This window comes from Ammodytes marinus (genome assembly GCF_949987685.1).
Source record: "Ammodytes marinus genome assembly, chromosome: 4".
NCBI classification, from domain to species: domain Eukaryota; kingdom Metazoa; phylum Chordata; class Actinopteri; order Uranoscopiformes; family Ammodytidae; genus Ammodytes; species Ammodytes marinus.
This window is the reverse complement of record NC_137233.1, coordinates 13,482,454-13,497,052: the sequence shown is the minus strand read 5'-3', so window position 1 is coordinate 13,497,052 and position 14,599 is coordinate 13,482,454. Positions and strand designations below refer to the sequence as shown.

The 14,599-nt window shown below is 42.9% G+C and overlaps 1 protein-coding gene and 1 pseudogene across 2 annotated transcripts; both read left to right on the top strand.

Moving 5' to 3' along the window:
• The first annotated feature begins 772 nt into the window (after window positions 1-772).
• On the top strand, window positions 773-1,320 carry LOC307249616 (transcription factor HES-2-like; annotated as a pseudogene). Its single transcript has 2 exons — window positions 773-895; window positions 1,006-1,320. The product of its transcript is annotated as a transcription factor HES-2-like (transcript).
• A 3,166-nt stretch (window positions 1,321-4,486) lies between these two features.
• Window positions 4,487-5,137, top strand: LOC307249615 (transcription factor HES-5-like; the record flags this gene model as incomplete). The annotated part of the gene is made up of 2 exons (XM_080026417.1): window positions 4,487-4,609; window positions 4,721-5,137. 2 exons carry the CDS (start codon window positions 4,487-4,489, stop codon window positions 5,135-5,137), a joined length of 540 nt encoding a protein of 179 aa, XP_079882543.1.
• Between the last annotated feature and the right edge of the window lie 9,462 nt (window positions 5,138-14,599).

Here is a 14,599-nt window from a genome sequence, read left to right as displayed (position 1 = left end):
CTTTCTTAAAAGGTAATTCCTCAAAATTTGAAATTGTACTTGTTTTCAGAGCCAGCCAATGGTGTTGTTTCCCTCCAGATGGTTGGTGATGTCAGGCTCCGTTTCTAAACAACACATAGCCAGCAGCATCTGTCACTGAAGTCCCTTTGTGGTTCATTGACCACACCATACAGCGAGTCAGTGTGGGAAACTGAGCTCAACTTGTTACTCACACTGACAATAAGACACGTGTCAAAAGACTCATTGACATCTGGAGACCAGCATGATTATTGCCTTGGGTTTACTTTATGTATTCAATGTATGGGCAACATTGTTTTATAAAATCTTACAATACATTAAGCAAAATGCTGCCTTATAAGTGAAGCAAAACTAAAGAAACATTGATAAAAACATTGTTTTTTAATTATAATTACATATAAAAAAATATTCACATCTTGCATGTAAATCATGCATTACACAAGAAATTATATTTCACCATGTGTGTGAGCTCAGTGGAAGTCATTGATCTCAGCATCAGATCTGCTCTGTCTACACTACAGGGTCACCACTTTCCCATATCAACACAGAGATTAGTGAGTATCTCTCCTTTAACCCCCCAGTCCTCCACCTGTTTCCCTGAGATCTAACTATTGTCCCCTGGGCAATAAAAGTATTCAGCGTGTAGCTTCCCTCATTGTCTTACCAAGCTCTCTATTGGCTGAGAGTGTGAGAAACTCCGTTCAGACCGAGACCCACACATTCATATGGAGATGTGGGACTATAAATAGGAGGGATGAAGCCAGCAGAGATCAGATTCTCCTGACAGAGACCACTAAAACACAGAGATCCAGACATGGCACCTACAATCACTGCAGCAATGACCAATTCTCAGGAGCATCTGACTCTGACCCACAAGGTAAATTGAAAATGCAAGAAGATTTTTATCCTTGATGAGAGTTGATCTTGTTCATGCTAAGACTATACTCCAGAATAAGATGATTAATTACTTTTTTCTTCTTTCTGCAGCTCAGAAAGCCTCTGGTGGAGAAGTTACGCAGAGAGCGAATCAACAGCAGCATTGAGCAGCTCAAGTCTCTCCTTGGTCCAGGGTTCCTCAAACAGCATCCAGACTCCAAGTTGGAGAAAGCAGACATCCTGGAGAAGACAGTTTGTGTTCTGACACAGCTGCAACAGCAGAATCAACAGCAGAAAAGACTGATGAACCATTTCAACAAGCCTGACCTGAGAAAAGCTGATGTCTCTCCTCTGAGCTCCACAGTCCACACCAGCATCCCCAAAGACAAGAGTCCAGTCAACAGCGCCCTCTGGAGACCGTGGTAGATAACTTCAGACTGGAGTAAAGTGAGATGACCATATTGGTCAAAGATAACTGGAACTGATTTATTTGAAGTATTATAGACTTCACTTCTGTCTGATCAGAAGGCTGTATTATGTTTGTGAATTTTCTGTGTGAAAGATGATATTTCCAAAGGAAATAGCAATATCTTTTATAATAAGAAAAGTCATCTTGTCATGCATGTTGTATGCATAAAATCTGATTGCATCAGCAATTATTATCACTTTACTACATGTATTAGTAGTGTATATTATGGTAACATTTGTAATCTTTCCATTTGTATTGATCATTATGATCAAAGAGTTTAAACAGTCAATTACGTATACTCATTGACAGATCTATTTTAAGATCAATAGTATGTTCTTTTACTGTAAAAGATTTGTTGCATGTCAAACGTTTACATTTTTCCAATGACAATGTCATTTTTGGAAGCAATAGAATATGATGGTTCATGATAATGTGACCTATTTTAAGTTTTGATTCTACAATTTATTTTTCAAATTGTACCATAAGCTAAAATGTTTCCATTTGGAGAAAAAAATCTTGAATAACAGTGAGTACTGTGTCCACAAATATTGTTCGTCTTTTATAAAGACAACTGTTCCTTTACTGCCTCTGAGTACAGTGTGTCCTGTAGAAATGTACAAGTTATTGTTGTGATGTGTCATCACTTGTAGTTGGAGCTTTCATTCTTTATGTGGCTCATTATGGCTTGGTGAATATATAAAATAAAATATAACACTGCCAGGTCTTCTTTTGATAATATTTATACTTTCACACCTTTATAATAAGTAAAAGGAATAAAGTTTGGAACAGTGATTTAATTTAAATCAAACAAAACAGTTAATAGCATATGCAAAAATATAAATGTATTTAATTTAGGATTTTTTAAGACCAATTATGTATCATTACTCCATTTATTAAGTAAATTAAGTAACCCAGTTGAAGGAGAAAACTTTACATTCCAAATAAATTTGGCTAAACTTTAATTTTGGTAGAACTTAAGTTTCAGGTGTTTTAGAGTAAAAGGTTTGAAATTAACCATTGCTTTTTAAAGAGATCAGACATTGTATCAAAATAGTTGCATAAAAAGGCACACTTCTATTGTTCCTCCAGTGAAAGCACCGACAGGACACAGTGTGGGAAACCAGAGGAAACTTACTCACAGAGCCCTGTAGGACGAAAGATCCAGACCTTTGCCCTGAGAAACAAAGCTTAAAAGTAGTCTGGCTCCACAATAAAAAGCCTCCGAGTCCGTATCAGTTTTAGGTTCCAGAAGAAATAAATCTAACTTTTATTCTGAGATAAAATCGCCTTTACCAATTACAGCAATATTGACATTTCTTCAAGTCAGGACTTGGCAAAGTCATAAAACAAGTTTCTGTAGTACAGTGATAATGAAAAGGGATTGCCGTTAATAATTTATTGTGTAAGATATTTGGTTTGTTTAGTATTTTTTTCAGTGTATATATACCACAAACGTCAACGATTTGATGAAATAATATGCCTACTACAAAGATACTACGTATATATGGGGTCACCGATTTTAACTAACGTGATGCATAATAAGACACACTTCTATTGTTACTCAAATGAAAAGACAAAGTGTGGGGAACAGGAGAAAACTCACTCTCAGCGAAAATTGACCATTATTGATAACACACAAGTCTGTATTGCGTTAAAACAGTATGAACAAAATTAGTTTCAAATGTGGATTTCAATTTGGATTGGTTAGATGTCCAATTTAGGTTAAAGTATTAAAATAGGTAAATTTTTGCTGGTTTCAATTACTCACAATTTTTAATTTGTAATATTGGTGAGCTTTACATCAGAAAAAAATAAATAAACAGACCTCAAAAAAGGAAGAATCCTAAAAAGTTGTATTTGAAAATAGGAACACGTCAAATCTTCTTTCACTGAACAGAGTGTGTGAAAACTCTGGAGGGGGAAGATTTGCATGCTTATTATCACAAATTCCACCAGCAGCAGACAATTCCCCAAAGGGATTTGGCACGCTTCAAGAAACAGATGCCTCAGCCTTTCACCCTCATTCATAGATTTAAAACTTTGAACAAGTTGCTGATACAGGCAAAGTTATGATTAGTTGATCAAAATATATGAAAACAATTGGGAGTGCAGTGGACTAAGTATTTATGCACAGCAATGTAGCTGACCCTTCATTTAAAAAAAAGTGATCACAAGTTAAATTGTAACTTAGAATCAGCCAATGGCATTCTTTCCCTCCAGATGGTTGGTGATGGTGATGTCAGATCCTGTTTCAACTACAACACACGTCCAGTATCAGTCACAGTCACACAACTCTATTCAAAGTCCTTTTGTTGTTCATAGACCACAGCATTCAGGGAGTCAGTGTGGGAACCTGAAACCCACTTTCTACTCACACTGGATACAAGGCAGAAGTCAGAATACAGATACATCTGGAAAGAACAATGAATATTGTCCTGAGTTTATTTTTAATTACTTGAATAGGTTTACATTTTTGGCTCAGGACGGCAAAGTGATTGTGCTTCTAAAGCTTTGAAAACATTTAGAATCATGATGGGTATAACAGTTTTTGTAATGTATTTTTATTTATTTCCAACTTTAAGAAAAATGTCTATCTGCATTTTGATTCCGGTACATTTGTGAATTAATTGGAAAGACAATGGAATAGAAATTACATTTATGGGACTCTTTTTTCCAGAAATTGACAGGATGAAGCTTCCAGACATAAACGTTTATTTTCACTGATTATTTGAATTTGTGACATCTACGTTTTACTTTTATCCGACATGCAGTTAACTCTCAGAATCCCACGTGGGTGACGGGATGATGAGCGTGTTCTCAGTCAAAGTCATTGATCTCAGCATCAGGCTGTAATTCTGCCCTCTCTACAGGGTCACCACTTTCCCAGATTAACAAAAGAACTCTGCCGCCCCCCCCCCCCCCCCCAAACACACACACACACACCACCCCGCCCTCCACCTGTTCCCTTGAGATCTAACAATTATCCGACAGGCAAAAACAGCATTCAGTTATAGCATCCCTTATTGTGTTACAAGGCTCACTGATTGGCTGAGAGTGTGAGAAACTCCATCCAGACCAAGACCCACACATTCATATGGAGATGTGGGACTATAAATAGGAGGGATGAAGCCAGCAGAGATCAGATTCTCTCTACAGAGACCCCTACTATACAGAGATCCAGACATGGCACCTACCATCACTGCAGCAATGACCAATTCTCAGGAGCATCTGACTCCAACCCACAAGGTAAATTGAAGATTCAATGAGCGTTAATCCGTTATAAAATGCTGTCTTTAAACAAAACAATACATTATACCTTGAAAAAGATTACTAATGACTTTGTTCCTCTTTCTGCAGCTCAGAAAGCCTCTGGTGGAGAAGTTACGCAGAGAGCGAATCAACAGCAGCATTGAGCAGCTCAAGTCTCTCCTTGGTCCAGAGTTCCTCAAACAGCAGCCAGATTCCAAGTTGGAGAAAGCAGACATCCTGGAGATGACAGTTTGTGTCCTGAGACAACTGCAGAATCAAACTGTGGACCCAGCAGCTGTCCACCAGGGTTACTCCAGGTGTGTCTACGAGGTGACAAATTTCCTGTCCAAGGAGCGAGTGAATATACAGTCCCCAAAAAGACTGCTGAACCACTTCAACAAGATAAAGTCTTCCTCTGATAAAGACGTGAGAAAAGTTGATGTCTCTCCTCTGAGTTCCACAGTCCAGGCCAGCATCGGCAAAGACAAGAGTCCAGTCAACAGTGCCCCCTGGAGGCCATGGTAAAAACCTACAGGCTGGGGTAACTACCAGATAAACTTAGTTGACCACATTGGTCAAAGATCAAGGGAACTGATTTTTGGGAAATTGTAAGGACTTGTTCTTCTGTTTGAACAGAAAGCTGTATTGTTTTCTTTTTACATTTTTTTTTGTTGGTAAAGATTATATTTCCCAAGGAAATTATAGCAAAAAATAAAAATGTATGTTAGGAAAATACTATCTTGTCATGTATGTTGCATGAATCAAATTTAATTGCATTGGCAATTATTATTATACCTCACTGTGCTTCAATTATTGGTAGTTTGTTTTGCTTAAATTTGTGACTTGATTGTTATTGATCAATGTAATGAAAAAAATGTATCTGTCCTTTTTATGGACAGGTTACTGGGAACTACCCAACTTTAATCTATCTGATTACTCAATACTGATCTTTTGAAAGATCCAAATGTTTATTATTTTTTTCTAAAAGGTTTTCTTAATATCACAATATGAATATACTATGAATATGCATTTGTCTGTGGTACTTTAATGCCTTAATGTTACATGTGGATACAATATAATGCAATATTGACATTTGATACCTATTGATGGGCAATGTTAAAATAGACTTTACTTGATTATTGGAAAAACTGTTTAGAGAGCGATATGTTTATCCTTTTACTGTTTAAGTTACTATACAGTTTTACATTATGATAATCCATTGAATGTTGTGGTTATTGGAAAAGATGTGGCCTGTTGTAGGGTCAATTGTAAATACTTATTATCTTTCACTAAGTGAAGATGTTTTAATCATCTGAGTAAAAGAATTATCTTTTTTTATGGAAACAGTGAGTACTATGTCCTCAAACATTGTTCGTCTTTTATAAAGACAGTGGTTCCTTTGCTCTCTCAAAGTACAATGTGTCTCTAGATTTTGTGTTTGTGATGTATCATCACCTCTTGGAGCATTTGTAGCACATGCAGGTCATTGTTCCTTATTGAATAAAAAAACACCTCAAAGCAGCAATTCTGTATTCTCTAGTTATTTTGTGTCATGAGTAACAGTCTGATTTTCTATGATAAATGGGAGACTTTCTACATTCATGTTGTGGAAGATTTCTCACATAATTGATAGAGACTTTCGAAACCACCTTTGAATAACAAACATCAAGATTAAATTAAAAAAATTAGAAGATTTACATTTAAAGACATATTGTTTTCATGCAATATCCTTTTGCTACGACTGTCAGTTTAGTGCATATTGATGGAGAGTTTAAACTAAACCTTTTCCTCTCTTTAAAGATGTTATCTGTAGGATTACCATCACATTTATTGTCTGTAAAGTGCCTTTCTATCAAATAGTAAGTTAAAACAACGGTGATAGAGCATATCTCTTTATGTCGTCCTCAGACGAGCCCTCCATCGTTGCTTCCAGTCATCCCGATTCTCCATACATCTGGCCAGTTCATTGGTACTTTGCGCTCCTGCATCCGTCTTGAGTAAATCCACGTATGTTAGTGTAGGACGTCCTCGCGACCGATGCCCATGGTTTGGTTCCCATAGTACCAGTTTGCTGGCTGGCAACTCTTGGTGTCTTTGGCAGTGTCCTGCCAGTCTCATTCTTCTAGAAGCTACTTTCTCGCTAACCCGGTAATCCTTCATACAGGTTACTGTTAGTAACATGTGTGCTCCTGCTGATGTTTAGTACTGCACGCAGCATTCTGGTGTAGCACCTGTCTAGGGATTTCTCCAAAGTTGGCTTCAGGGACCAGCATTCGCTGCCGTAGAGGATATGACCCACTAATGAAAGCTCTAGTATTTGCTGCTTTGCCCTGTTATACTTTCAGAGAGGCAACCCTTGTATTTGCCGAGGTGCGTTTTTGTATTCAGGACATGGGAGCTTCAGACTCAGTAGTAATGAGTTCAGAACTGTATGCTTTCCAGTACATCCATACATTTTTTTAAAATGTTATCTTTTATATACAGTCTATAGATTGTAAAAGACATGGTCATAGGTCCCACATTTTCTAAATTTATGAAAAGGTCATTCTGCACACTGTGTGTGCTGTCATGTCTGAAGTTCCGGATTTTCCATGTACAATCAAATGTAGCATGCATGCCTTTGTGACTATCACTGTGTCGACAGTGTAGCGAAACAGAATCTGTCTGTCTGAACTTCCCATAATGTCTGAGTCACAATGTTGGATCTGAACACACAGAGATAGCCTTCCGCATGTAAGAACTGCCAACATAATGACTTTGTACAGTCAATAATGTTCAGTTTTGAAAGAAACTGCTCCAGAAACACCACAGCAGAAGTGTGTAGAAATGTAAACATTCAAATGTATGCTGACAATGCCGTTGTTTTTACACAGGGCAGGAATAGCCAACCAGCCTTCACCAGTCTGGCGTTTACCTGGACGGTGTAGAGCTTAGTTTAGTTAGTGAGTTTAAATATTTAGGCCTAACATTGGACCCAACATTACCATTTAAAAAACATATCAAACAATTAACAAAGACGGTACATTTTAATATACACAATTTCAGACAGGTAAGATCCTTCATGACTACTAATGCTGCTCGAATGTTTTTACACTCGATGATTTTTTTCACATATTGAATACTGTATAACCACTTGGTCACATGCTGCTGGCACAACACTTGAACCAATACAATCTCCTTTTAAAAAGGCCATAACAATCTTTGACAAAAAGCCATTTTCGTTTCACCATTGCATTGTTTTAGATAAACATACCGTATTTTCCGCACTATAAGGCGCACTTAAAAAACAAATTTGACAACAGTGCGCCTTATAATCCGGTGCACCTTATATATGGATCAATTGGAAAATTGGTTGATCCATACTGGTTGTACACAGCGCTCAAGGCGCTCTGTCTTTCAAAGGTTTTTTTATTCATCAAAAAAAAAATTTGCAAAGCAAATACAATACAGTGATTAATTTCCCCCCCCACCCCCCTCCCACATCTCACCCCCACCCACAACCAATCCTGCAGCACACAAAGAAAAAAAAAAAGAAAGAAAAAAAGAAAAAAAAATACACGTTAGAAAATTACATAGACGAAATACACGCTACAAAAAACAAAAATAAACAATCGATGAAAAAATAAAATAAATAAATAAAAAAAAGAGGGGAGGGGGTAGCTACTCCTGTATTATTGTAGTTGGTTTATCAAAATAATTTATGAAGGGGCGCCAAATTTTGTCAAATTTAATCTCGGATCCCTGGGTAGTATAACGTATTTTCTCTAGATTCATACATGACATAATGTCTTTAATCCAGTGTGAGTGGGAAGGAGGAGCAGGATCTTTCCACTTGAGTAATATAGCCCTACGAGCAAGTAGCGAGGTGAAGGCCAGTACCTTCAGCTTCACTTTAGGCAAGCCCGGATTTGGAGCAATGCCAAAAATTGCAGTAAAAGGGTTCGGCTCTATTTGATACTGTAGTACTTCAGAAATTGTTTGAAAAACTGATGTCCAGAACTCAGTCAAGGTGGGACACAACCAGTACATGTGAAAGAGTGATGCCGGTGCGTTCTTACAGCTATCACAGGTCGGGTCTACATCGGGGAACATACGAGCTAATTTAGTTTTAGACATGTGGATACGATGTACTACTTTAAATTGCACAAGAGCATGTCGGGCGCACATGGAAGTAGAATGTATCTGATCCAGGACTGAATCCCACATGTGATCTGTGAAGGCAGAACCAAGGTCCTGCTCCCACAGAGTTCTTATAGCTGCTAATGAGGGGCTATGCAACTTCGAAATAAGGTTGAAAAACACAGAAATTGAGCCTTTTAATGTGGGGTTTACAGAAAAAAACAAATCGACATGATTGGCTGGCGGTTTGTGAGGGAATTGGGGAATTAACTTCTACGTAAAATTCCTGATTTGCAGATATCGGAAAAAATGAGTCTTTTCTATACCAACATTTTTTGTCAATTGAGAAAAACTAACAAATAGATCATTAATAAATAAATCACCGATGCATTTTAAGCCTTTTTTATGCCAGATCTTGAATGCACCATCCACAGTCGAGGGAGTAAACAAATGATTAGCTGCAATTGGACTGAAAAGTGAAAAATTCTGCATTCCAAAATTCTTCCTAAATTGGGTCCAAATTCGAAGGGAGTGCTTAATCACGGGACTACTGTTGGGAATCGCCGAAGAGAGTGGAAGTGCGGCGCTTAAGAGGGCAGATAGAGACAATGGGCTAATAGCGCTGGACTCCATTGTTACCCAGACTGGGGCTGAGTCATCAAGGTGAAAATGCACCCAATACATTAAAGAACGGATATTAGCCACCCAGTAGTGGCGCTCTGTCAAAAAGTTTCAGTTTGAAAAACCAATAAAAACTATTTAATAAAATGTTTCAGTACGCCTGGTAACAAAGCCGCACCGCTTGCAGCATTACAGCTACCGTAGTCAGTAAACTGTCATGGTCTGTCTTTGTTGTGTCTTGTTTTGGTGATCCCCTGTTTCCTGTTTTATTTTGGTATGTCTGTCTTGTTCCTCCCCATGTCCTGTCAAGTTTCCCTCCTGTTTGATTGCTGTTCCCGCCCCTAATGTGTTTCACCTGTCTCTCGTTGTCTACCCTGTCTTGTGTGTGTATATAACCCCCAGTGTTTCTTTGTTCCCTGTGCGAGCATTGTTTCCTGTTGGTGAGTCTGTCCCGTGCTTGTTCTATGTTTTCCTGTTTCTCCTGGATGTTCGCCTGTTGGCCTTTTTTGTTAAGTTTTTGGACAATAAATATCTTTTAGTTTTACGTCTTGCATTTGGGTCCTGTTTTCCTGCCTGCCTGCCTGCCTCATCGTAACAGAATGCTCGCACCCAGATTGGACCCAGCAGACGCTCTTTTTTGCCATGAGCTGGAGGACATGCTATCTTTTATTATCAGTGCCATGGACGGCTGGGGGAACATTCCCAGTAGGAGGGAGCAGGGGTATGTGTTGGCGGGTATTTACAAGGCTGTCGCTGCTAAGCCCGAGTTGGAGGGCGCCTTACCCGAGTGGGCAGTCGAGCTTCTCAACCCCACAGTTTTTTGGCCTGAGAGCTACACGCCACTGCCACCAGATTTTGGCAACCGTCCTAAGCCTCCACGCTCCAGCCTCCAGTCACTGCCTCCGGTGTTCAGCTTCAAGCCTCAGCCCCCGAGTCCCAGCTACCAGCCGTCTCCGGCTTTAAGGGCTATCAGAGTGGGGGTGGTAAGTTTGGATTGCCATCCATTCTGCGGATGCTCTCCAGCTCCCGAGTTGCCCCCGGCCTCCAGCAACAAGCTCCAGGCCCCGGTCTCCAGCAGCAAGCCCCAGGCCCCGGTCTCCAGCAGCAAGCCCCAGGCCCCGGTCTCCAGCAGCAAGCCCCAGGCCCTGGCCTCCAGCAGCAAGCCCCAGGCCCCGGCCTCCAGCAGCAAGCCCCAGGCCCCGGCCTCCAGCAGCAAGCCCCAGGCCCCGGCCTCCAGCAGCAAGCCCCAGACCCCGGCCTCCAGCAGCAAGCCCCAGGCCCCGGCTTCCAGCAACAAGCCCCAGGCCCTGGCTTCCAGCAACAAGCCCCAGGCCCTGGCTTCCAGTAACAGGCCCCAGGCCCTGGCTTCCAGTAACAAGGCCCAGGCCCTGGCTTCCAGCAACAAGCCCCAGGCCCTGGCTTCCAGTAACAGGCCCCAGGCCCTGGCTTCCAGTAACAAGGCCCAGGCTCTGGCTTCCGGTAACAAGCTTCAGGCCCCGGGTCCCTGCAACCAGCCTGCTAGCTACCAACCCCAGCAGGCTAACTACCAGCCCCAGCATGGTAGCAGTCAGGCCTGCTTCCTTCGCCTTCCTGAAGGGGTCCGCCCTCCGCTCCTGCCCGAGGGGGATCGTCCTCCGTTCCTGTCCGAGGGGCCTCCTCCTCTGTTCCGTCTTCTTCGCCTGCCCGAGGGGCCTCCTCCTCCGTTCCTGCCCGAGGGGCCTCCTCCTCCGTTCCTGTCCGAGGGGCCTCCTCCTCCGTTCCTGTCCGAGGGGTCTCCTCCTCCGTTCCTGTCCGAGGGGCCTCCTCCTCTGTTCCGTCTTCTTCGCCTGCCCGAGGGGCCTCCTCCTCCGTTCCTGTCCGAGGGGCCTCCTCCTCCGTTCCTGTCCGAGGGGCCTCCTCCTCCGTTCCTGTCCGAGGGGCCTCCTCCTCCGTTCCTGTCCGAGGGGCCCAGCTCCGTGTTGCCTCCCGAAGGGCCCAGCCCCCTGTTGCCTCCCGAGGGGTCCAGCCCCGTGTTGCCTCCCGAGGGGTCCAGCCCCCTGTTGCCTCCCGAGGGGTCCAGCCCCCTGTTGCCTCCCGAGGGGCCCAGCCCCCTGTTGCCTCCCGAGGGGCCCAGCCCCCTGTTGCCGCCCGAGGGGCCCAGCCCCCTGTTAACGCCCGAGGGGCCCAGCTCCCTGTTAACGCCCGAGGGGCCCAGCTCCCTATCCCTGCTCGAGGGGGACCGCCCTCTGCCTCGCCGGCCTCCAGAAGGGGGATGTCGCCCTCGCCGCCGGCCTCCAGAAGGGGGATGTCGACCTCGCCGCCGGCCTCCAGAAGGGGGATGTCGACCTCGCCGCCGGCCTCCAGAAGGGGGATGTCGACCTCGCCGCCGGCCTCCAGAAGGGGGATGTCGCCCTCGCCGCCGGCCTCCAGAAGGGGGATGTCGCCCTCGCCGCCGGTCTCCAGAAGGGGGATGTCGCCCTCACCGCCGGCCTCCAGAAGGGTTCCCTCGCCTTCATCTTCGTCGCCACCGGCCTCCTGAGTGGTTCCGCCCTTGCTGTCCTCCAGAGGGGGTTCCTCGTCTTCGCCGAGGCCGGCCTCCTGAAAGGGTTCCTCACCTGCATCTTCGCCGCTGCAGGTCTCCAGAGGGACGGAGCCCTCGCCAACCGGGCCGTCCGCCTGAAGCTCCCTGCCGTGCCCCTGCTTGCCCCCCAGGCCGTCCGCCTGAGGCTCCTGTTTATGCCCTGGGGCATGTTTCTGGCCGCCCGCCTGACACCCCTCCATTCTGCCCCACTCCAGTTCCCTGTCCAGCCAGTCACCCCTGTGCTCTGCCCCAGGCCATGTTTTTTTTTGTTCCCTCCTCCTGGCTCCCCTCCACCCACCCTGTTTGGGTTTGACTTTTTCTTTTTTGGTCGCCTGGAAGTCGACCTTTTAGGGGGGGGTACTGTCATGGTCTGTCTTTGTTGTGTCTTGTTTTGGTGATCCCCTGTGTTTCCTGTTTTATTTTGGTATGTCTGTCTTGTTCCTCCCCATGTCCTGTCAAGTTTCCCTCCTGTTTGATTGCTGTTCCCGCCCCTAATGTGTTTCACCTGTCTCTCGTTGTCTACCCTGTCTTGTGTGTGTATATAACCCCCAGTGTTTCTTTGTTCCCTGTGCGAGCATTGTTTCCTGTTGGTGAGTCTGTCCCGTGCTTGTTCTATGTTTTCCTGTTTCTCCTGGATGTTCGCCTGTTGGCCTTTTTTGTTAAGTTTTTGGACAATAAATATCTTTTAGTTTTACGTCTTGCATTTGGGTCCTGTTTTCCTGCCTGCCTGCCTGCCTCATCGTAACATAAACTTTTATTTTGAAGCAGAAACACTAAGCGCTTCCTAGTTCCTAGCCCCGCTGCGCTTCCATCACACTATTTTCGCCCGACCGAACCAGGCTTTTCTCGCTTGTGTGATAATCAAAGTTCATTTCGGACACTGAAACCCATCGGTAACAGACCTGTCGGTGTTTGCACCATGGGCAGAGGATCATATATCCCCGCTGACAGAGCAGTCGAGCCGGCGTTACCCAGGCAGGCAGCGCTTGACAGGCTCACGGGGTTAGCATCCGAGCTAGCGGGGCTGTTTGGCTGCTATCCCCTCGGGCTGTTTTGTTGACATTCCCTTTAGCACAGCTCCATCTACGCAACCCCAGTCAAATGTTTGACTGCAGTGTCTTCTATTCTATGCGCCTTATAATCCGGTGCGCCCTATATATGAAAACAGTTCTAAAATAGGCCATTCATTGAAGGTGCTCCATAAAATCCGGTGCGCCTTATAGTGCGGAAAATACATAACTTTTTCATAACTTTGTTTATTTTAGAAATGCATGTTTTATATATACAATTTTGCACGGACTTGCTCCTCCTCCTTTGAAGGACTTTATTAAGCTGAAGTCTGCGAGTGGGACTGGCACCAGGGCCACAGCCCAAGGAGACTGTGACGTCCCTTACAGACGCACTACTTTCGGACAAACTGTTCTGTCAGTCAAAGGAACTAAATATTGGAATATTCTCCCACTCACAGATAGTAAGAGACTCACAAAATTATGCAACCTTCAAAACACACCTCAAACAGTGGATAAAAGAAAACCAAGTCTTCGACCACCTTTAAACTATTTATTGTCTTGTGTCATTTGTGCCTTTGTATATGTATTCTATTTGTAACTTGTATTTCTCTGCCTGCTTAGGGACAATGTAAATGTAATGTACATGTAAATTAGCACTTTTGCTAAAATCTGGCATTTTTACAGCTGTAATTGTTACAGCTGTTCATTAATATGCATTGTCCCTAACAAAAAAAAATAATAAAAACATTATTTGCCAATTACATGCAGAGCGGGTGACTGAGAGACGTGTGTTATGAAGTGTGCACACTATATAAGTGATCAATGTATGAATATAGAGCGATTTAACATGTATATTAACATAAATATATCGCTCACTTCACCTTTACATTTTTGACAAAGGCCCACACCTACATTTCTTTAATGAACAGACAGTCGCAAAAATCGGTACAAAAATCAACCCACCAGCAGACTATTCTCCAAAGGGATTTGGCACACTTCAAGAAACAGATAACTCAACCTCCCACCCTCACTCATAGAGCTGAAACTTTGACCAAGTCACTGCAAAAGCACTATTATTAGTTGAAAATATTTGGATGTTGACTATATAATTTGGACTGAATTTTATCCCACCTTCATTATGAAAATTCATCATAATTTCGAACTCGAAGTTACTGAGAGCCATCCATTGGTGTTCTTTCCCTCCAGATGGTTGGTGACATCAGGCTCTGTTTCTACAACACGCAACAACAAAGCTCCATTCAAAGTCGTTTTGTTGTTCATTTTCCACAGGATTCAGGGAGTCAGTGTGGGAACCTGAGACCAACTTTGTACTCACACTGAATACAAGGTGGAATACAGCTACATCTGGACAAAACTATGATTATTGTCTTCACTTTATTTTAAGTTCAATGAATCTGCATCAAATCACTGTGCTACATATGGAATGAAAAATGATTTTTAGGATCTAATAAAAAGGAATTTAAAGTAAATCAGCATCACAGCTTTGAGAATACATAGAATATATGGACCCCCTCGAAAACGAGATGATACATCTCAAGGGGCTTATCCTTAAATAAAATGTTTGAAATGAAAATGAAAGGAAATATGCAAATGTGTTACATTTAGTATTTAATATACATTTAAAAGACAATTTGGAGGACAAATAAATTAAAATAT